The sequence below is a fragment of the Antechinus flavipes genome, chromosome 1 (assembly GCF_016432865.1).
Source record: "Antechinus flavipes isolate AdamAnt ecotype Samford, QLD, Australia chromosome 1, AdamAnt_v2, whole genome shotgun sequence".
NCBI classification, from domain to species: domain Eukaryota; kingdom Metazoa; phylum Chordata; class Mammalia; order Dasyuromorphia; family Dasyuridae; genus Antechinus; species Antechinus flavipes.
Window position 1 is genome coordinate 61,155,140 of NC_067398.1, and position 25,046 is coordinate 61,180,185.

General features: G+C 37.4%; 1 protein-coding gene across 1 annotated transcript in view; it reads left to right on the plus strand.

The window, feature by feature from the left end:
• The first annotated feature begins 214 nt into the window (after positions 1-214).
• Positions 215-25,046, plus strand: part of FBXW12 (F-box and WD repeat domain containing 12) — a 34,148-nt gene continuing 9,316 nt past the window's right edge. Inside the window, exons 1-5 of the mRNA XM_051983819.1 lie at positions 215-721; positions 2,381-2,418; positions 12,030-12,193; positions 13,559-13,677; positions 17,964-18,173. Coding sequence (XP_051839779.1) covers positions 593-721; positions 2,381-2,418; positions 12,030-12,193; positions 13,559-13,677; positions 17,964-18,173 — 660 coding nt within the window. The 5' untranslated portion in view covers positions 215-592. The remainder of the gene's footprint in view (positions 722-2,380; positions 2,419-12,029; positions 12,194-13,558; positions 13,678-17,963; positions 18,174-25,046) is intronic.

The following is a 25,046-nucleotide window of genomic DNA, read 5'->3' on the forward strand; positions in this document are numbered from 1 at the left end:
TAAGCGATTTGAAGAGGTCTATGTAGTCACACACACACACACACACACACACACACACACACACACACACACACACATGCACGCACGCAGACAATAAAATGATGGATTTAATGTGGAAAAACACAGATCCCGAAGGCGGGGGCCATTCTGCCCTGGCGGCCCGGGGCGAGTGGGGGCGGGGGGGGGGAAGGGGAGGAGGTTGTCGCTGCCCATTCCGCCCAGTTACCCCGTTTCGAGCTTTATCTGCCCTGGTGCCTGGAGAGCTGCGGGGTCGGGGCGCGGGGTGCGGTGTGATGGGAAGGGAGGAGGTCCTAGGGGGCCGGGCCAGAAGCACGGGATTTCCGCCTAGGCAAGGCCGTTAGGCTGAATCCTGCGGGCGAAGGCCAGGTGGAGACTCCCGGGGCCAGAGCGACCCGAGCTTGGGCCGGGAGAGGGCCGGGCTGGGGAAGGCGGGGCGAATCGCAGCATCGTCGCTTAGTCTAGGATTGGGGGCGGGGACAGGACCTGGGCCGCCGAGACGGAAGCGATGAGGAGGCGGGGCTGGGCGTAGCCAGGGACCGAGACTCGGAGAAGTCCGCGGGGCTGGCGGAAGATGACTGAAGGGACTGGCCAGGCCGGGCCCGGCATGGGGACTCCGGCAGTGCTGCCGCTGGACGGGCTTCTGCACGTCTTCTCTTTCCTGGAGCCGCCGGATCTGCTCCGCGCGGCCCAGGTGGACAAGGTACGGGCCGGCAGCTCCTGTTTATTCGCCCGCCCGCGACCCCGACGGGCATCCCACACCCTGTCTAGTCCGGGTATCCCCGAGGCCCTGTGCATCCGCGTCCCCTCCCCCACCCCGCCACCCCGAAATGCTGGGGTCGAGCCAGGCGGCGCTGTCCTTGGGCTTCCGTGGGACCAGCAGGGTTTGGGCGGAGGCACAGGATCGGAATCCCTGGACACCCAGCGTCAGAGGAGGGTCCGGGCCGAACCCATCTCCCCGTTCTGGGCTTCTGGCCCAGGAGAGGCCTATGGATGACATCATCTCTCTTGGTTACCTTGGGATTCCTCAATTTCTCAGCCCCTGCCATTTCTGTCCTTTATAATATAGAGCAAAACCTAAAAGGCTGCTCTTCGGGCAATTTGGAGAGGCTTTATATGAGGGTCCCGGGGTCTCGACCAGGCCCATCTCCTGCCCCCTTCCTCCCTCCAAATTACCCCCCTACACACACACACACACACACACACACACACACACACACACACACACACCCTGCCATGCTTCCTGAATGTAAGCTAAGTGGAATAACCCTAGATATGGGATCACGAGGGGGATCTGAAGGAAAATTACCTGGCAACAGAGGCAGAGGTGGGGGAGATTTGATTCCCAGTTCGATGTTTTTCACCACCCTTACCTCATTTTGTGGTTTTTGCTGGGAATAGGATTTGAGGACATCTAAATAAATAGATATTTCCTCAAACGCATAACCTGAGGGGAAAAGGTTGGGGGAGGGGAATTCTCTCGGCTAGTTCTCTGGTTTGCTTTCTATATGATTGGCATTTGTTTTAGATAGACCAGGGGTGGGATCTAGGAGTTCAGATGATGTCATTTTCTTTCCAGTCTTCCATATCCACTGAATAGTTCCTTATCTCCATCTTCTTTAAAGATCAAAGACTTGTATTGACAGGTAGTCTGAGCTAAGGGTCAGAAGCTCTTCTGTGGCATGAGACTTGAAGTTTATTGGAAAAGGGGGAATCAATGGTCTGGGTTTTTTTTTTTTTTCTTTTAAAATAAAAGTAACCTCAGCTAAAGCCTTTTTTTCCAAGTTGAAAAAGCTAAAATTCAGTGATTTGGCCAAAAATAACAGCTTATAGAAAAAAGAATTGAATCTAGATTTCCTGATTCTAAATTCTTTCCTTGAAAAGCTACCCTCTATGTTCCCTAGTGTTAGGGTAAATTTATGGCAACTTGGACCTGAGGTTGTTAGTTTCAGAATAAATAAGCCTGAGATTTCAAAAGAACATTGGAAAGGCAGAAGGTATACTGAGCCTGGATGGTGAGTAGCTGAGTACTAGTTCTCTCCCATTCTCCTTTCCTTCGGGATTACTCCCTGAGAAGATCCAGGACCATCTTCAGTCATCCTGATCTATATCTTGCCATTGGATCTAGATGACTCTGGAGGGGAAAGGGAGGCAGGTGACCTTGCACAGCCGTTCCTCACTTAAATCCAATTCAGTTACATGTCATGGCATCACCTCCCTGATGTCATGGTCCTCTTTGAGAATGAAGGACAAACAACAATTCCCTGAGAGGATACTTACTTCTAAATAAACCATTAGAGAATGAGTCAAGAGACCAGAGTAACAGATATTTCCTAGAATGTTTCTCCCTTTCTCTTCCCAGGTCTGGAATGAAGCTGCTGAGTCTGCCTTCCTGTGGAGGTGAGTGAGTGAGTGAGGGAAGGAAGAATGAGGTTTGGAGGCTCAGGGAAAGAAAACAATCTATTGGCCTTTTACCAAATAAATACCTGCCCTCTGCTCAGCCTTGTCTTTTGATGGGGCAATAAAAAGAGCAGAGGAGAATGATTGAGGGAGATAGGACTTGGGAAATTTTTTTTTCTCATTCGTCAGGAATGATTTGTCTAGGATAATAACATTCATCGATGCTCCTTCAGTTTTTCTGCCTTTCCAGTCATTTTACATTCCTCCTCTTCCTCCTGCATTCTATCTTTCAGGTAGACTAGCTTATTGGCCATTGAGAGCTCAGGCCTTATCTTCATTGCAGGTATTGTGTCTTCTTCTGGAATTCCCAGACCCTTGGTATATTTGAACTTCATCTCTTATTTCTATGTCTTTATTGAGGCTGGCCCAAATATCTGTAATGTATTCCTTTACCAGTGTTTTAGAAAGGTAATGCAGTATAGCTTTAGATACAGAGGACTTGAGATCAAATTCTCCTCTAATGATTTCTACCAGCATGATTTTGGAGATGTTACTAAACTTTTCTTCATCTGTAAAATGGCATCTAAGGTTCCATCTATCTCAGTATCAAGCTTCTTAAACTATGGGTTGTGATCCCATATAAGGTCACAATGGGGGGGGGGAGGTTGCAGAATTATAATTTATTATCCAGTAAATATTTGATTCACCTACCTATTTTATATACCAATATATCCAGGATTGAATTAAATTTCTCAAGTGAAAAGAGGTTGAGAGTGGAAAAAGTTTAAGCTCTGCCTATGATCCTCTGATCGTAGAATCCTTAATTTCCTTTAAAGCTCAAGTGCTGGAGCTTAAGTGAAACTTTCTTGATTCCCTCTGGTTTTTAGTGTTTTTTTTTTTTTTTCCTCTTCATATTACCTTTATGTAAATTCTTCCATACAGGGGTTTTGCTTTATTATTTATTATGAAGGGATTTTGCTTTTAATGTACAGTAGTATTATATGTCTTTTGATAATTATATGGACCATTAAAAATTCCTTTGTGTAGCAGACCCATTTCTTGAAGGAAGGGGCACTTTCTAGAGAAGAGACATATTTCCTGCCCACTTTGACATTATACCACCCTTGGAATTATATTACATGACACCCTGCTTCCTAGAACCCTTCTTCCTTCTAACCCCTCCCAGGGTGCTAATCAGACTATCTGGATAATAATAATGATAGTTAGCATTTGTATAACACTTTGAGGCTTGCAAATACTTTGTAAATACCATATTTTATTCTCTACAATCTTCAACAAAGTAACATAATTATCTCTATTTTACAGATGAGGAAACTGAGGCAGACTGGTTAAATGATTTGCACAGGATGCACAGTAAGTGTCTGAGGTCAGATCTCAACTTAGGTTTTCCTCACTCCAGATCTAGGGTTCTATTCAATTCTATACCTATCTACCTTCAAAAAGCTTACAATTTAGGTTATAGGAAAAACCATATATAGTTATATAGATACATACAAAATAGATAGAAGGTCATTTGGGAGAAAAGACTTTAGGATTTGGGGGAACATTAAGAAAGGCCACATAGAGAACATAACAATGAAGCTAAGCCTTGATGGAAACTAGGGTTTCTAATAGGTGGAGCAAAGAAAGAAATGCATTCTAGTGCAATTGTGGATGTTATATATGGAGTGTTATAAATGTGGGAAAATAAGAAAGTCAGTTTGGCTAGATCACAGTATTCATAAGGGGAAGAAATAAACGGTAAAAATATAATAAGACTGAAAAGGTAGATTGAGACCAGATCAAAAAGAGGCTTTAAATTCCAAAGGAGTTTTTATTTGATCATAGATTGTAGAAGCAAAAAGGGAACCATCACATTTGAGTAAGAGAATGATGTTTTCAGAACTGTGCTTTTAGGAAAATCATTTTGACACTTTTGTAGAAAATGAATTGGGGTAAAGAAAATCCAATTTGGAAGCTGTTGTGATGGTTCAGGGGAGGGACAATATGTGCTTGAACTAGGATGGTGGATTTGAGTGAAGAAAAGGGGTTGGATGCAAGTCATATTGTGCAAGTAGAAATGATGAGAATTGGCTAGTGACTATATAGGTGAGGTATATGAAAGGGAGAAGTCATAAGTGATAATAAAGTTGTGAGCCCGGTTGACTAAGAAGATGGTAGTTCACTTGACAGAAATATGGAAGTATGGAAAAGAGGAAGATTTTTTTGGGAGGGGGAGGAGAAATGGATTCTGTTTTAAATGGATAGAATTTAAGATGTATAGTTATCATTTGGTGATGTTGAACTGGACCTCAAGAGAGAGAATAGACTGGATTTAGAAATCTAGGAGTCATCAACATAAAGATGATAGTTTAATTCATGTTAATTGATGAGGTCACCAAGTGAGAAAGTATAGAAAAGAGAAGGGAACCTAGGACAGGACTTAATCCAAAATTAGGGAGTGTTATACAGGTGATAACCCAGCAGAGGAAACTCAGAAGAAATGATCCAGCAATAAGGTGAAAAACCAAGAGAATAGCTGTTTCATGAAAAAGAATGAATTCAAGAAGGAAGTAGGGAGGGGGGAAGGAAATCACTTAATGACAACATACCCTTCAGAGAGATCAAGAAGGATAATCAGAGAAAAAAGACCATTCATTGAATTTGGCACATAAGAGATAACTGGTAACTTTGGAGAGAGAAGTTTCAGGTGAGTGATCAGGTTGGGAGCCAGAATACTGAGCTGAGAAATGAGTGAGAAGAGCTGAAGTGGGTTGAGATTGTAATGAGTATAGGCAGCTTTTTCAGAGAGTTTGGTTGAGAAAGAGAGAAGGAAAATAGGAAGATAGTTTAAGAATGATGTAGGGTTTAATGAGGACTTTTTAAGGAGGAAGGATGCTTGAATGTGTTTGACAACTAGGAAAGAACCAGTAGGCAAGGAAATGTAGAAGGTAGCAAAGAGAATAGAATGCTGGGCCTGGAGTCAAGAAGGCTCATCTTCCTGAGTTCAAATCTGGCCTCACACAAATAATAGGTATATAATCCTAAACAAGTTTTACTTCGGTTCCTCATCTATAAAATGAACTTAAAAATGAAATGGCAAACTATTCCAATATCTTTGCCAAGAAAACCCCAAATGAGGTCACAAAGAGTTAGATACGATTAAAACAAAAATGGGGGTATATATGATCAAGTGCAAGGTTGTTTGATACAGCAAATATTTTCACAATTTTCCATAAATGGCATGAAAGGCTATGCCTTAATTCTGTCTCCTTTCTCACCTCAAAAAATGTAAGAAGTATGAACAATGAAAGAAAGGAAGGAAAAGGACTTTCTCAAAGATAATTCATATAGACTTTAAAATAGCAGGACCATGTTGTCACCTTCCCACTGTTTTGCATGACTACTTGGTTCCTGCCCCTACCATACCTTTCCTGCTCCTCCCACACCCCTTGATAGGGAGTAAGCAGGCTAATAGCCCCAGAGATTAGACTAACCTCAGGTGGGCCAGTTACCTACCAAGGAAACTTTACCAGTTCTAGAAGTGTTTGTCACTACTCTCAGACTCCTGCTGTTTTTTTTTTCACTTTGGTCATCTGGTCTTTCCATTCCCACCCACCCTTCTCTAGGTCTGGCATTAAAGATTCCATGTGGTGAAAATTCAGAGGGGCTGCAGAGCAGGAGAATGTTGGAACATTAGCAGCTGGAGTGTATATCCAAAAAGAGTTTTTACCAATTCTTCCCCCCCCAAAAAAAAAAAAAAATTCATTGTAACCTGGCAGAAATCTCAAATTCCTCTCCTAAACAGGTTTGGGAGGAAAAGAAATTCTCCATATCTCTTTCTTTCTTACCCCTCCCTCTCTCTCCCTCTCTTTCTCTCAGCCTTCTCCTCTTTTTCTCTGTCTCCTACTTCTTCAATATCTCTTTCTTCTCTGAGTTGAATCCTGGGAAGATGAATAGATAGACAGAAGATGATAAATATATAGATAAATAGCCAAACAGACATATCGATAGACAGACAGATGGATAGATAGATATTGATAACTATCTATCTTTATTGATATAGTTATATATCAGAGAGCCTGAGGAAAGGATAAAAAAAGAAAATGTCCTAAAGGAGTGAAGATTGACATCAGAGATTCCCAGGATTCAACTTTAAAGAAGAAAGTATTTAAATAATAGTTAGAAGCTTGAACCCAGAAAGGAGAAAGGCAAGCTCACAAAGACCCCAAGAGTGTCTGGAAGTCCTAATAGACTAAGAGATCCAAAGCTTAGAACAGAATTTGGGAAAATAGCTATGGTATATACTTAAAAATCAAAGAAATAATTTTTAAATTTGGTAATTCAGCAACAACTATTAGAGCAAAGGTAAAATATATCAAAATTGAAAGAAGTTGAGAGATATCCATTGTGGAAGACAAGTGACCTGGAAAACAGGGCAAGGAGACCAAAACAGTGATCCTAGTGCCCAATTTATGAGGGGGAAAGAGTAAAAAGGAAAATTAACTATAATCCAATGTCACTAAGGAATATATAATAATATTGATGCACATATATTAAATAGCATTATAGTAAACTGGCATCAGTGATATATTTAAGGACTTTATTGTTATGGTTAGATTCATGCAAGGGATTCAGGAACTGTTTTACGTCAGAAAAAAATTGAAATAGAATCATATTACCAACTAAACAATAAAAATACATGATTACAATAAACCCTTTGCTAAGTGTAGTAGACATTAATGATCACTTTGTTTTTTCTTGTAATATAATCCTCGGAGAATTTCATTTTTCTTAAATCACTTTCTTTCACAAAAGTACAATATTTTGCTAGTCTTTATACAATTCAACTTAGAGAATTTCACTTTTTCTCAATCATTTTTTAAAATAACTTTTTATTGACAGAACCCATGCCAAGGTAATTTTTTTACAACATTATCCCTTGCACTCACTTCTGTTCCGATTTTTCCCCTCCCTCCCTCCACCCCCTCCCCCAGATGGCAAGCAGTCCTATACATGTTAAATATGTCACAGTATATCCTAGATACAATATATGTGTGCAGAACCGCACAGTTCTCTTGTTGCACAGGGAGAATTGAATTCAGAAGGTATCTCAATCATTTTTTATAACACTCTAAAAAAGCATAGGCATATGAAGACCCTTTTTTAGGATCAAAAGCATCCAAAATCAAGAGCAAGCATTATTTGTTACGGAGAAACATTAAAAGCTCTTCCAGCTGTTAGCACTAGTATGTAATTATACTACTAATTATAGCATTAAAGTAAGGGAAAAAAAATGAAGGGTGTAAGCAGAGGCAAGAAAGAACCAACATCTGGCTTTGCACATGATTATAGGACCATAGATCTAGAACTGGAAGGAACCTTCCGCGCCTCCCCCACCCCCGGGGCCTCCAGAAACTTTAATAGCACAAACTTTACATCCCTTGCATTCATCCTTTTCTCTCCACTCATGAGTCCACCCCTGTAGCTCACATTCTTATGCCCTCTTGCCTGGACAATCATGGCAGACTAATTGGGCTCTTGCATTCAGTTCTACTATATACACTTCAATCCATCCCTGCTGAATAGCCAGATTACTTTTCAGCCCAATTCTGACAATAATACTCTTACACTCGGTAAACATCCTTGACTCTCCATTGCCTCCAAGGTCAAATACAAGTTGCTATTTGGTCTTTAAAGCCTTGCACAATATGATTCCAGCCTTTTCCAGAATTACTTCACATTGCCACCTTCACCTACCCTGTGGTCAAGACAAAATGCCCTTCCTCCTGCTTTTTTGTTCATGACATTCCAGCTACCATCTTTGTGATGGCTGTTCACCATTCTGGGAAATGGCCTCTTCCTCCCTTCTCCCAAATTACAAAACCTTTTCTGTACCACTTAGCTGGTGATATTTACCTCCCTCCTTTCTCCAACTTCATATTGTCTTCCATATATTTAATATACGCCAGTATATGTTACATGTTGTCTTTCTCTCAACTAGACTATGTATGCTCCATAATGAGACGTGGTTTTGTATTTTGTTTTTGGTTTGCTGTCTCCAGCACCTAGCAAAATATTCTCAAATATTAGACTCTAAACAAATTCTTGTTGATTCCTTGATATTCCGTAATAAATGCCAATGGAAGTAAAAAGGGAATGGTATGTAAAAAAAACCCCAGAAGAATGGAATGAGGTATGTGTTGAATATTTGATTAAGGAGAAAATAACTAGAGACAGAGAAGATTCCACAAAAGAAACAATTTTAATCATTTGAAATGGAAGGTCCAAAGATGCCTTGAGATATGGCATTGTGGTAGGCATATATGTATATGGCCTCCCTTGGGGAGTATCCTAAAAGAGAATATTTATGTTTTAAATAAAACAAGTTCAAGCATGAATGTTAAAAATCAGCTGCATTATTTTATGGTCACACCTGGCTGATTTTAATTAACCTTGGCATTGACTCCTAGGTGCTTTTGGTTGAATTACTTACTCTTCTTTGGAAAATGGTTCTTATTAAGCATTTAGTAAGAATTTGAGGTTGTTTCCTGTGGCCAAGGACAAAGATCAAAATGGTTATGAATATCTATTGCGTATTGGCCATAAATTTTTCTATCATTTAGTGTTAAAAGAAGATGATGGGTCAGAATTATGTAAGTATATATAATAGACAAGTGACATTTAAAAAGAACCTGTGAATTTGAAAAAAATGTATATTTAGTATAATTGATGCCTTTCCCTAGTAAATAATGTTCTTCTGATCTTTATGCATTTTCCTGGAAATAAACCTGTGAGATATGTAGTGAAAAATACTATAATCCATATTTTATAGGTAAAGAAATTGCAGCTCAAGGAAGTCACTCTAGTAACACTTTGGATTTTTTTTTTTTTTTTTTTGCTTTCTAGTTTCTAACACACTGTTTCCTAAAATGTCCTGTGATTCCTGGGACAAAGATCATTTCATGATCTCTCATGAAAGCCATAACTGTTAAGCTTCTCCTCTACCTTTTCCCCCCAATTACTTTGTATTTATTTTGTATATATGTTTGCATGGCTTTTTTATTGTTTTCCCTCAATGGAATGTAAGATTTTTTGAAGGCATGTACTATTTAGGGGTTTTTCCCCCTTTTGTCCTTGTTTGTATCCTTACCACTTCAAACACAGTAGGTGCTTAATAAATAATTGTTCAATTTAACAATATGTATTTCAGATTTCTCCTCCAGTGAGGTTCACCTAAGCCCAAAATTTTGCACCTGAATGTTATTTTTGTGATAATTTTCCTGATAATGAAAACATGTGACCTCCAAATCACAAAGTTTCCCCTGCTTTATAGTCAAGAATAGCATCACTGTAGGCATTGTAGGATCATTCTTCCCACTCCAGCCCTTCTGTCAAATTAAACTTCCTCAAGAGCAGATCACTCTCCCTACACTATAAATATCTAGTTCCCTAGCCCTTCCAGGATCAAATATAAAGTCATCTTTTTGGCATTCAAATCCCTTCATAACTTGTCCCCTTCCTCCCTTTCCAGTCTTCTTCTTCTTCTTTTTTTTTTTTTTAATTTTTATTTAATAATTACTTTATATTGACAGAATCCATGCCAGGGTAATTTTTTTTTTTTTACAACATTATCCTTTGCACTCGTTTCTGTTCCAATTTTTTTCCCCTCCCCTAGATGGCAAGCAGTCCTTTATATGTTGGATATGTTGCTGTATATCCTAGATACAATATATGTTTGCAGAACCGAACAGTTCTCTTGTTGCATAGGGAGAATTGGATTCAGAAGGTATAAATATCCCGGGAAGAAAAACAAAAATGCAGATAGTTCACATTCGTTTCCCAGTGCTCTTTCTTTGGGTGTAGCTGCTTTTATCCATCATTTATCAATTGAAACTCAGTTAGGTCTCTTTGTCAAAGAAATCCACTTCCATCAAAATATGTCCTCATACAATATCGTTGTCGAAGTGTATAATGATCTCCTGGTTCTGCTCATTTCACTTAGCATCAGTTCATGTAAGTCTTGCCAGTCCTCTCTGTATTCATCCTGCTGGTCATTTCTTACAGAACAATAATATTCCATAACATTCATATACCACAATTTACCCAGCCATTCTCCAATTGATGGGCATCCATTCATTTTCCAGTTTCTAGCCACTACAAATAGGGCTGCCACAAACATTTTGTCACATACAGGTCCCTTTCCCTTCTTTAGTATCTCTTTGGGGTATAAGCCCAATAGAAACTCCAGTCTTCTTTTTAAAAAATAGCATTTTATTCCCCCCAATTACATATCAAAACAATTTTTAGTATTCATTTTTACAAGATTTTGAGCTCCAAATTTTTCTCCCTCCCTCCTTTCTCTCCTCTTTTCCTAAAATGGTAGGCAACGTGATACAAGTTATATATTGCAATTATTAAAACATTTTTATATTAATCACATTTTTGAAAGAAGAAACAGATCAAAAGGGAAAAATCACACACAAAATAAAATACGTGAAAAAAGTATGCTTCAATCTGTATCCTGAGTCTATCAGTTCTTTATCTGGTTATATGTATATAGCATTTTACATCATGAGTCTTTTGTACTCCTTGGATCATTGTGTTGCTGAGAAGAGCTTTCATCTTTTCAGACTCTTTACACCTTCCTCACCACCATGAACTTTGGGGATCCAGGCTTCCTGGCTATAGCTCACATATTCCATCTCTAAACTCCAAGCAAGGATTCTCACTCTTTATTTCTGCCTCTTGACTTTCCTGGCTTCCTTCAAGTTGGGACTAAAATCTCAATTTCCACAAGAAGCTTTTCCAGATCTCTTCCTTCTCTCTGCTGATTATTTCCTTTTTTTTTTTTTTTTTTTACTTTGCTAATTTCTTTTTTTTATTAAAGTGTTTTTATTTTTCAAAACATATGCATAGATAATTTTTCAACATTAACCCTTGCAAAACCTTGAGTTCCAATTTTCTTCCCCTTCCCCCATCCCCTCCCCTAGATGTCAAGTAATCCAATATATGTTAAACATGGTAGAAATATATGTTAAATCCAATATATGCATATTTATATATACAAATATACATATGTATTTATATATATAAATGTGTATACCTACTTATCCAATTATCTTGGACAAGAAAAATCAAATCAAACTGGAAAAAAAATGAGAAAGTGCAAACAACCAACCCAAAAAGAGTGAGAATGCTATGTTGTGAACCATACAGTTCCCACAGTCCTCTCTCTGGGTGACATAGCTCTCTCAACTCTCTCCCAAGATCATTGGAACTGGTCTGAAACATCTCATTGTTGAAGAGAGCCATGTCCATCAGAATTGATCATGGTATATAATCTTGTTGCCGTGTACAATGATCTGGTTCTGTTCATTTCACTTTCTGCTGATTATTTCCAATTTGCCCTGTATGTAGCTTGTATTTAAAAAATTATTTGCATGTGTCTCTCTAGTTGTTAGACTGTGAGTTCCTATAAAGGTGAGAAGCGGGGGCATTAATAAATGCTTATTGCCCAAGTGCCCTGGCCACCCTCTTCCCACAGCTTGCTTGTGAGAGGCATGAAAAATCATTTGGGACCCAAATGAAACCTTGTCGCTCTCTTTTAGGAGTCTGAGCCTGAGCAGATGGACTTTTTGTAACATTTCTCAATCAAGTAAAGGACCACAGACATGGAAACAGTACTATCTCCAACGTTCTCAAGTGGAACACCAAATGGCCCGTGGGAGGCCCTCACAAGATTTCACTTGCAAAGCCATTTCAGGGCACGAAGGTAATAAATACTAAGAGGAAACACAACAACCAGCACACACACACACACCCTGAAAGTTTGTAGAATGCCTTCCATACATTATAATCTATGGAAGGCTCACAGCAAGTAAGAGGTGCATTATTTCCATTTTTGCAGAAGAGAATACTGAGTCCGAGCAAGGTGATATGACTTGTTCAAGATCATACCTCAAAGAAGTGGGATTTTAATATCTTCTTGATTCATAATCCAAGACCCAAAGAAATATTCTGGCCCCCACCTCTTTTTCCCATTCCTTTTATTATAGTGACCATGGGACTGTGGGTTAGAAGAAAACAGATTCACCTTGGGTTTTTTAATATCAGGAACGATTATAACATAGGATTTAAATGCTGAGCTGTCTCTCAAGGGAGGAATTCTTTCTATCCTGAATTCTTTCCTAAATGATACTTCATTTAGAATCATAGAGCTGGATTCAGGAAATGTGTTTTTTCTGCCTTTAGTGAGCTATGTCATCCTAGTCAAGTTATTTAATCTCCTGGACCTCAGTTTCCTCATCTGTAGAATGGGGACAACAGTTTCTGCCTTGCCTAACTCATAGTTTGTCATGAAAAAAAATAAGATGATATATGGGAGCACCTTTTAAGTAAGCATCAAGGGCTATAAAATTAGTATTTTAAAACAAGGGACAGAAGGGAGCAACAAGAGAGAAATGAGGCGAGGGCTATATTTGTGGACCTGCAAAGTCATTTGTTCTAATAATGCTCATATTCAACAAAATTTTAGGATTCTTTGACTTAAATACATTTTCCTGAGCAGATTTCCATGGATTCTAACATGGGCTCACATTCTCAGGGGAGAAATTCTATTTGGAATTTTTCCTGAATTCATTTAGAATCATAGAGTATCAGGTCTGGAAGGGGCCTTTTAATATAGAACATTAGAGACTTTAGACTAGAAGTTTCAGCTGGAAAGGACCTTCAAATATTAAATACTTAAACATCACATATGACTCTAAGGCTTAGAAGGAATCTTGCAATGTAGAATGTTAGAGTTACAAGGAATTTATATAGGGGTGTGTGTGTGTGTGTGTGTGTGTGTGTGTGTGTGTGTGTGTGTGTATTTTTTTCTCTAATCCAACTTGATTGTGCAGATCAGGAAACTAAGGCCCAAGCATAGGAAAATACTAGGATTCATTGCATTTCCCCTAAGCAAGTCATACTTACTGAGGGACCTCAAGCCCATTTTCCTAGTCATTCTACAGCCAAGTCAATTTTTTGAAGAGAGGGGCAGGCTGAGTTTCTCAGATGCTTTTTATCATAATTTAATAGAGAAACTCAGTTATTTTCATCCTGTGGTCAAAAGGGGTCCACTTGCTTTTCATTTCAGGAAAGATAGATGGAATAGCTTACCTCTCCGCCGGTGAACACACGTTTGATGGGCAGAAGAAGTCAGTGGTGTGCACTGTGTCAACAGACTGTACTGTCCGGGCCTGGAATGTGCAAGAGGTAAGTCCAGCAGGAGGCTTGGAGGTGCGGTGTTCCCAGCCAAAAACCTAATTGATGCAAAGGCTGTGTTGACAGATTCCTGGAATTGCAGTGGACACTGCTCAGTATTTTAAATTTAATTGTGGCCAGCCCACATTTTTAGAAATAGTCCTGCAAAGAAAGAGATCTGTGGTAATTCTCAGTAGGGGGATAATGCTTCCTCAACAGCAATCTTGGTGCAGCTCATTTTCAGTTCTCTTCTTGTGATTTTGTCACCAAAGAAATTCCAGGTCTGGGAACTGCTCCCATTAATATGGATCAAAGCCTCTGTGTGACTTGCTAAATAAGTTCTGTGGAGTTTCCTGAGAAACACAAATGTTAAGGTACTTTCTCAGGTCACGGAGTTAGACAACGTCAGAGGCCAGCAATTGAACCTGCCTTCTTGATTCCAAGGTCAGTACTCTATCATTTATGCCAAATTGGCTCTAACGTTAGTTAATAAGAATTACTTTTAAGTGCATGGTAAAGTAGCATCTTGATATGCTCTTTAGGACTCAGTATCCTAATTTGCAAAATAAGAAGGATGTACAAATAACCTGGGTTTCTCCTAACTCTAATTTTATCATTCTATGATCCCATCATAGGGACATCTAGGTGGCACAGTGTTGGGTGTTGGGACTAGTCCAGAACATTCCTTCATCTTCATGAGTTCAAATCCAGCCTCAAACACTTAATAGCTGTGTGACTGTGGGCAAGACACTGAATCCTGTTTGCCTCGGTGTCCTAATGTGTAAAAATGAGCTGAAGACGGAAATGGCAAATCACTCCAATATTTGTTGCTCCCCCCCAAAAAAAAACCCAAACAGGGTCATGAAGAGTTGGTCACAACTGAAATGACTCAACAACATGGTTTTTTCAGTAAGACTTTGCCCACTGATTCACTAGTATAAAATTGGTACCAAGTGATATATTCCTGGACATATCCTCGGGGCATGTGTAAAATTGTTAATTTAATACTAAGTTACGGATAGGAGGGATGACCATTTTTTAATGGAATGTTGTGGTGACATGCTTTGTAAACCAGATAATCTCTTTGTAATGCAAATAATTACCCCGGCTTAACTCCTAGATCTAAACTCAAACAAACATTCTTTCAGTGCCGCTTTTGTGCCAGACACCAGGCTTGACTCAGGGAGTACAAAGTTAAAAACCAAATAATCCCTACCTTCAGGGTGCTGATAGTCTATTGTGGAGAGGACGCAGGGCAAAGAAACCATACAGAAACAATTAAATACATGAAACTATGTATAAAATCATTTTGGGGAAGGGTGAGAAGGGCTCTGGATCCGAGAATCAGGAAAAGATTTGGCACTTGAATTGAGCCTTGTTATAAACTAGGCATTATAAGGTGTAGAGCTAAAGAGAGAGCATTCTAGGTAGGGGAATAAAGCCTAGATGCAAAGGGAAATGGAGGTAGCTAAGTGGTACAGTGACTAGAGGACTGGGTACCTCACCTCCTAGCTACAATGAAGGTATAAGACTGGAAAGCGGGAATCAGGAAAGGGGAAGGACAGAGGTACACACTCAGGGTTTTCTACAACATCGCCATAGATCTGGAAGCTGCTGGAGAGTTTATCATCATCTCTGATGCACCCAAACGCTGGAGTCAAACACATACTCAACTGGAATCAGACAGAGAATATCTGTGCATGTTCTGGATAAGCCATTTGACATATAATTTGAAAATTAGCTTAGATGGCTTTTAAGATCTCTTCGAATTCTAAATCTCTAAGCTTTTGACTTCTGTGAAAGACTGAGCACATTTTTGCATCATTTGATGCATCTGATCCTTCTAGTGTTAAATGTACTTGGCAAACTCCTATTTTCAATGCAATTGTGGTGAGTTTAATGAAAGAGCAAAGACCTTTTGTATTGGGAATAATGACCTCTTTTCCACCCTCCTAGTTGCTTTCTAAGTCTGCTTGCCATTTCAGTGGTTCTAGGACTCTGTGACAGGAGGCCTACTCCAATAGGCAGATTAATTCATGAAATACTCAACTTAATCTATTAATTGATTTCATTAATCAATTAAAAACAACTTAATTCATGAAATACATAAGCCTGTTTCATATGAGAGGTAAAAACAGAGACTAAAGAGACCTCAAAATGGGTCCTTTTGTTTTATAGTCCCAGATCAGGGGGTGATATCTATTAAGAACTAAAGAAAGCCATATTGATTCCCACATTGTCCAAGCCAAGGATCCGTTTCTTTGTCTTAAAAATCATAGAAAGTTAGAGCTGGAAAGGACCTCAGAGATCATCTGGTCTGACACTCAAGGTCATGCTTCTGGTTAAAGTCAGAGCCAGACCTCCAACCAGGATCTCAGAGCTAGAGTGCCCCTTAGTTCTCCAGCTCAGTAGATATGGAAGAAAGTGAAGGGCACAGAGGGCTTGTGATCCTGAGAATACTTCTCATGGTTTCATTTGATGATGTAATCTCTGGAAACTTCATCTGGCTCTGAGTCAAGATTTCCAACATGTTGTGGAGGTTGGCTGAATCACTGAGGTGACATAAATACAGAGACAAAGTTCAGGGAAGAGTATCAGCTTTGACACTAATTTTCTAGGTGACCTTGGGTAATTTACTTCCATTTTTTATTGGGTTCCCAGGGCCTCTTTAGGGCAAGGAAGTTTGACTAGATGGTTTTTAAATGTCTTCCAAGCGGTTCTAGAATTTGAGAACAAGAACAAGAAAAGTGTTTGAAGGAAAGATAATTTTTATTAAGCCAGAAATTGCAGAGAACATTCTGCTAAAGTTTTTCAATTCACTGAGCACTTAACTAAGCACCTACTATAGGCAAGGCACTGTCACATGCAAGAGTTAGGAAATTAAATCTGATATGGACTCTGCTTTTAAGGAATTTATAAACTAATGGGAGAGGAAAAATATACAGATAAGTGACTATCCTTCATGCCTGGAGCGCTCTCCCTCCTCTGCTCCTCCCTGCTTCCTTTTTTTAAATTTTTTTTTTATAATAATAGCATTTGATTTTCCAAAATTCATACAAAGGTAGTTTTCAACACTCGCTCCTATAAAACCCTGTGTTCTAATTTTTTTTTTCCTTCCTCTTCTCCCCTCCCCTAGACAGCAAGCAATCCAATATAGGTTAAACATGTGCAATTCTTCTAACATACTCCCACATTTATCATTCTGTGCAAGAAAAATCAGATCAAAAGTGGGAAAAAACATGAGAAAGGGAAAAAAACAAGCAAACAAATAACAACAACAAAGTGAAAGAACTATGTTTTGATTCACATTCAGTCCCCATAGTTCTCTCTCTGGATGCGGATGGCTTTTTCCATCACAAGTCTATGGGAATTGCTTGGCTTCCTTTTAGTCCCAACTAAAATTTTACTTTCTATAGGAAGCCTTTCTCAACCTCTTTTAATTTCAATGCTTTCCTTCTATTAATTATTTCATAATTATACTATGTATAGCTTGTTATATATATATATATATTTGCTTGCATATTTGATCCTCCATTAGATTGTGAGCTCCTTAAGGAAGAGACTATTTTTTGCCTCCTTTTGTATCCCTAGCACTTAGCACAGTGCCTGGCACAAAGTGGACACTTACTAGATGTTTGATTGATTGATGTGAAGACAAATGAGCTAAATGGAAAGGAGAGATCTCAGCAAAGGGTTTTGACAAATGTGAGAAGGAGGAAATCCTGATCATTGATAATTTTCCAGAGGGGGTAAATGAGAAGAACAGATTTTTAGGAAGCTTTTGTGAAAGAGTTAGCTTCTGCATTGGACTTGAAAAGCTACAGATTAACAGCCTTTATCTGTGTTTATCTGACAGATAAGGGAAGGTGGTCTGTTTCAGGAATGAGGAACTTCCTGATAAGTAAACCCCAGAGAAGAACAAGAGAGAAGAGGATAAGGAAGGAGCACTTGGTTCTCAAGTCAGGGGACTGCCTTCAGAATTGATCTCTTACATTTACCACCCAGTTTACTTTTCTTTAAGATGATGGTGTTGCACTAACTGACCTTCCACTATAAATCTGAATATAAGTTGGAGTAGTTGGGTGGGAATAGAGTTTTTCCTGGAACAGGAGGCACAGAGTGACGCAGAGCAAAGCTAGAGAGGTTGGTGGGAGGGCCTTGAATGCCAGGATAAGGAATTTATTTTATTTCATAGGCAGTGGAAAGCCCTGGAGATTGTTAAGGTAAGAGCAATATCAATCTCAATATTGCTGTAGCAGTTCTCACGAATGGTAAATGATGATCATTTGTTTTCCCAGGGCACTCAGATCTGGTCCAGTCCTATTCAGCGGGCACCGCTGAGGAGCATCTTGACTATCCCTGAGCGTCAGCTGGTCATCACCGTGGATGGGCAAGGGACTGTCAAGGTGTGGGATGGACAAACTGGGAAGGAGCAGGCCACCTTTGTCACCTCCTCTTCCTGCTGTAATCTGGTGCTCTGTGAGGGACCAGAAGGCCCCTTCTTGACAGTAAGTAGGCTTGAAAGTGTTTGACTTTGAGCAGTTTATTTTCTCTCTATGTACCTGTTTCCTTATCTGTGAAATGATGACGCTCACACCATCAGTTTTCAAACTTTTTTGTGCCCTGGACCTCCATGGGTAGCCTGATAACTCCTACAGACTCCTCAGAACAGTGTTCTTAAATACAGAAAATAAAATCCATAGGATTATAAAAGAAACGAAAATCTAGGGAAATAAAGATGTCTCTTTCCCCATTTAAGTTCACACTACACCCCCTCCTTCTAGATTTACCTACAGATCCCTTAAGAGTCTCACAGACTCAACATAAAAATCCCAGAACTAGATTGGCTCTAAGGTCCCTTCTAACTACTATATTATGCCCAGAATACTGTGTTCTGAGGTCTTTTCTATTTCTGACATTCTGTTTTTAGGTACCTTCTAATTCTGTGCTCTACTTCTTTTAGTTTTAATTGTCTATGTTCTAAGGCAACCTCTATCTCTGGCATTGCATTTTAACGTTTCTTACAGCTCTGACACTGTGTTCTAAGATTCCTTCTAATTCTAACATTCTGGTTTTAAGGTTTCTTCTAATTCTAATAGGGTTGGATCTAAGATCCCTTCTAGCTTAAACATTCTGTTTTCTAAGGTTTCTTCTAACTTTGACATTCTGCTTTCTAAGGTCCCTTCTAAAAGGTTGCTTTTAGCTCTAGCATTCAGTGTTTTATAATAGAGTAGAATTAAAGGGAGACGGCAACATACCATAGTGGAAAGCAACTCTCAGTAATCATAAAGTGCAAGAAGTTGATGATCTATATAGATAGAAGGAAGGAAGAAGAAAGATGGGCCGATCATAGGCAGATTATTTATTCTTTAAATAGCTATTTGGCTCTTATGACTCAAACAGATAAACATAAGAATTTATTTTCAATCCCAGAGAGCCCTTTCCATCTTTGCATGAGAATGGCAGCCTGAAAGAAATGGGAGTTAAGGATGTTAGGAATCAACTAGAGAATGGCTGAAAACATTGTGGTATTTTAATATAATGGAATACTATTGTTCTATAAGAAATGATGAGCAGGCTGATTTCAGAAAATCGTAGACTTACATGAACTTATGCTAAGTGAAGTGAATAGAACCAGGGGAATATTGTACACAGCACAGCAAGATTATGTGATGATCAACTATGGTAGACTTAGCTCTTCTCAGCGGTGCAGTATCTAAGACAATTCCAATAGACTTGGGAATGCCATCTGCATTCAGAGAGAGAACTATGGAGACTGAATGCGGATTGAAGCATAATATTTTTACTTTCTTTTTGTTTTTCTTTCTGATGGTTTTTCCCTTTTGTTTTGATTTTTCTTTTATAACATGACATATGGAAATATATTGAAAATTACTGCAGATGTATAATCTATATCAAATTGATTGCCGAGTTGGGGAGGGGGGAGGTAAGTGAAGGAGAAAGAAAAAAATTTGGAATTCAAAATCTAAAAAAAATTAATGTTGAAAATTATTTTTACATGTCATTGGAAAAAAATAAAGTACTATTAAGTGGAAAAACAAAACAAACAAAAAGAATCATTCCTTAATATAATAATATACCTTGATATATAAAGGCTTCAAAGCAAAGATAGACATGAGAAAAGACAATAAAAAATTTCAGAAAATACAGTTCATTATTAAGAAACGAGATACCAAAAGACATCAAATGAAAAGGAAAAGGACAGACATGAACAAAAATATCTATAGCACCTCTTTTTGTGGTGGCAAAGAATTGGAAATAGGAGAAATGCTTATCAAAGGATGGTTGAACAAGTAATATTATATTGGAACAGTAGTGTTCTGTAAGAAATGAGGAACAGGATACTTTCAGAAAACCTGGGAACACTTAGATAACTTGATGCAGAGTGAAGTGAGCAGAACCAGGAGATGATGTATACAGTAAGAGCATTATGTGTGATGATCAACTGTGAATGTCTTAGCTATTCTTAGCAATACTCATGATTCAAGAAATTCTGAAGGATTCATTATGAAAAATGCTATCCATCTCCAGAGAAAGAACAGATGGTGTTTGAATGCAGATCAAAGCATACTTTTTTGAGGGGGAGAAGGCAGGGTTTGCTCTGTGTTTTCTTTCACAATATGACTTTCACAACATGGAATATTTTTGTATGACTGCACATGTATAACCTATATTGAATTGCTTGCCTTCTCAAGAAAGAGAAATAGAGAGAGAATTTGAAATTCAAATTTTTAAAAAATCAATATTGAAAATTGTTTTTACATGTAACTAGGGAAAAAAAAGGGAAAAATTAGTAAAACAAAAAAAAAAAATCTTTCTTTTTTACATGTAACGAAATGAGAGACCCAAAGGTTTGTCAGTTATTCAGAAACATACATATACATACACACACATGCACGCACGCACACATAACGTTATATTACTTTTATGTATAACATTGTTTAGCCATTATCCATGTAATGGTCATTAACTTTTTCCCCCATTTCTTTGCTATCATATCAAAAGTGTTGATATGAATTATTTGGGGTATTTATGACACCTTGCTTGAAGCAGATGGCCAACTATATGATCTTTGAATGAAAGAGCAAATATTTTGGTCACCAGAAATTTTAGCTCATAGTTCTATCACAGTATATAAATACACTCACAATCTGTAATTTCTCTTTTTAACTCTTGAGTTTTTTAATTTTTGTCATTTTTGTCAATGTTATCAGCGTGAAGTAAAACCATAGAATTAACTTAATTTGTATTTGTTACTGTTTCTTATTTGTCTTTTGTGTAGTCATTAATGTTTGCAATTCTTTGCATAACTCTTTTCTATTTTTAACGTAAGTTTTCTTCTAAGAACTACTTTAACTATATACTGTTTTTTAAATTTATAGCTTTAATAGCTATAATTTGTGTTTTCTCATTGTGTTCATTAATATAATTATTTCTATAACTCAGGGATCCATTTATTACTTAGAATGTCATTACTAAATTTCCATATTTTGTCCATATTTCTTTTGTTCATTACTATTGTTCTAATCTATATTTGTTTATAATTCCTTAACATTCCAATTCATGACCATTTTTAAATAAAATGACAAGATAGATACATTTTCTTTAATGTTCCTATTCAGAATAGGTCATAGATCAGTCAAATCTTATTTTTCTAACAATTTGTTCATCTTTATATTTTCCTTCTTGTTTTTCTTTTTATGTTTCTGAGAGAAGAATATGAGTTTCCTACTGTATTTTTGTACTTCATCTAACTTTTCTTTTAATGACTTTGCCACTATAGCATTTGATGCATTTGGTTGTAAATATGGTATATTTCACTGTCTGTAGTACCCTTAATCATAATATTGTTTCTGTATTTCCTTTGATAGTACTAATTTTTGTTGCTGCCTTATTTGAAATCATGATTTTAACTCTCTCCCCTAGAGTTGCCTGAAGACTAATAAAATTTGTTTTCTCCTCTCAATCTCATCCTATATGTGTACATATATTTAAATATTTCCACCTAAGTATAATTCCTCTGTATTATTCTGCCACTATAACATTGATTGGCTAATAAGGGAATAGTATTTTATATGAAATATTAATTTGCTTCTTCCTTTGTTCTTTTCTTTGTTTTTCCTAATATCTTTTGTTCTTTAGATTATTTGCCCCATTGATGCTTTCTTTACCCTCTCAGTGGCTCTCAATGAATAAAATTTAAAATTTTTTGTAGTCATTGTTTTTTTTCCTACTTTTATATTTAAAATACATTTTTATTGATATCTTTCATTTTTACATCACCTGCATTTTTCTTGTTTTATGGTTCTGTTTATTTCACCTTTTAATTCTTTGGAAGCGTTTTCTTATTTCTCTGTATTCAAATATTTGCCATTTTTAATACCATATTAATTCCAGTATGTTTAAATATTATAATTTATTCAGTCATTCCCAAATCAAGAGCCATTTACTTTATTTTCAGTTCTTTTCTACTACAAAACATACTATTATAAATATTTTGTAGCATATGGGGCTTTTCTTTTTTGTTAATGACCTCCCTGGAGTATATACCTAATGGCATCTCTGAGTCAGAGGCTATGAACATTTTCATCACTTTTTTCTTATAGTTCCAAATTGCTTTCCAGCATAATTGGACCAGTTCAAAGCTCCATTAACAAATATATCAATGTAGCAGTCTCTTCACAGCCCCTCCAGTATTTTGCTTTTCTTACCTTTTGTCACCTTTGTCCATGTGGATATGAAGTTAAACCTCAGAGGTGGTTCAGTGAAAATAAAGTGCTGAGCTTGGAGTCAGAAATTCTTGAATTCAAATTTGTCCTCAAAAACTTACTCGCTATGTGACTGTTGGCAAGTGACTTAACTCTGTTTGCCTCGGTTTCTTTATATGTATAATGGGGATAATAACAGCACCTAACTCCCACTATTGGTAAAATCAAATGTGAAAATAATTAGAAAGTTTTTAGTTTGGTGCCTATCACATAATAATCCCTTTATAAATGTTAGTTCTTTCTCTTATTTTTATTATTTCTATTATTTTCTTATTATATTGTTTCCTTTCATATGGATAATATGATAATTAGTTTCCATTTCTTTTTAGAACTTTTTAAAAAATCCTATTTGACCCTTTATTGAAAAATATTTCTTATATGTTTGTGTTAGTTATTTATATATCTTGGTTATCAAACAATAGAGATTTTTATTATTGTAGCTTTTTATTAACAGAACATGTGCATGGGTAATTTTTCAACATTGACCCTTGCAATCACTTGTGTTCCAACTTTTTCCTTCCCTCCCTCCACCTCCTCCCCTAGATGGCAGGCAGTATCATACATGTTCAACATGTTAAAGTATATCTTAAATACAACATATGTGTATATATTTTTATAGTTCTCTTGTTGCACAAGAAAAAATGGATTTAGAAAGATAAAAATAACCTGAGAAGAAAAACAAAGATGCAAGAAGTCGACACCCATTTCCCAGTGCTCTTTCGTTGGTTGTAGCTTCATCACTGATCAATTGGAACTGATTTGGATCCTCTCATAGCCAAAGATAGCCACTCCTATCAGAATTGATCCTCATACAGTATTGTTGTTGAAGTATATAATGATCTCTTGGTCCTGCTCATTTCACTCAGCATCAGTTCATCTAAGTCTCTCCAGGCCTTTCTGAAATCATCTTGCTGGTCGTTTCTTACAGATCAATAATATTCCACAACATTCATATACTATAATCTATTCAGTCATTCTTCATTTGATGAGCATCCACTCAGTTTCCAATTTCTAGCCACTACAAACAGGGCTGCCACAACATTTTTGCACATGTGGATCCCTTTCCCTTCTTTAATATCTCTTTGAGATATAAGCCCAGTAGTAACACTGCTGGATCAAAGGGAATGCACAGTTTGATAATATTTTGAGTATAGCTCCAAATTGCTCTTCAGAATGGTTGGATCCATTCACAACTCCACCAACAATGCATCAGTGTCCCAGTTTTCCTGCATCCCCTCCAACATTCATCATTATTTTTTCCTGTCATCTTAGCCAATCTGACAGGTGTGTAGTGGTATCTCAGAGTTGTCTTAATTTGCATTTCTCTGATCAATAATGATTTGGAAATCCCATTCACATGAGTAGAAATAGTTTCAATTTCATCATCTGAAAATTAACAGAGCTTTTTGATGCAAATGTTTTCCCCCAGTTGACCACTCGCCTTCTTATTAGTCTGTTTGCATTAAATTTGTTCATCAAAAGGTTTTCAATTTTGTGTTATCAAAATTATCACTTTATCCTTTGTAGTTGCCTCTGTCCTTTAGTTAAATATTAGCCCAAGCCACAACTATGAAAAATACCTGATCTAGTTCTCTTTTAATTTTTTATTGTTGTGATCTTTAATGTTTAGGTTGCATATTCATTTTGTTTATTGTGGTATGTGGCATAAGATGTTGGTCTAACCCTAATTTCTAACAGTTTATTTTTGAGTTTCTCTAGCAATTCTTGTCAGATACAGAGTTTATCTCTAGTTAATATATGTTTTAGGTTTATAATTCTGGATTCTTGAATTCAATTATTTTCAATTATTCCTTATCTAATCCATTCCACTAATCTAGTTTCTATTTTTTAACAAATGCTGGATATTTTTTGATGATTATTATATAATTTAGGGTCTCAAAATGCTATAGTCTTTCATTTCTACTTTTTTAATAGTTTCATTTGATATTCTACATCTTTTATTCCTCAAAAAGAGTTTTGTTATTATTTTTTTTCTAGCACTGAAAGAATCTCTTTGGTAGTTTAATAAGCATCTGTTCATTAATGTCAGTAGTATTGCCATTCTTTTATGTTACCCTAGCCTTGGCATGAACATTGATTATCCCTTCATTTATATGAATTGTTCTTTATTTCTTTTAAGGAGAATTTGGCAATTGTATCTACACAGGAACTAAATGAACTTTGATGGATTCATTTCCAGATTTTTATGCATTTTATAATTATTTTAAATCATTATTTCTAGTCTTTACTCTTAGTTTTCCTTGTTGCCATGTAGAAGTACTGTAGGTTTATCAATTACTTTCATTACCAATCCCCTAGAATTTTCTAACTAAACCATCATGTCGTCAGCAACGATTTTTTCTTCATTGCCTATATTTATGCCTTTGATTTCCTTCACTTATTTTTGCTATTGCTAGTCTTTCTAGACTATCTCAAGTTGGTGGGAAAAGGAGAGCACCCTTGCTTTACTCCATATTAATTGGGAAAGCGTCTAGTGTTTCCTTATTATGAATTATTATTTGCTCTGGTAGCCTGTCACTGCTGTGTTTTAAACTGTGGTCTACAAATCCAAATCCCATCCTTAAGTACATT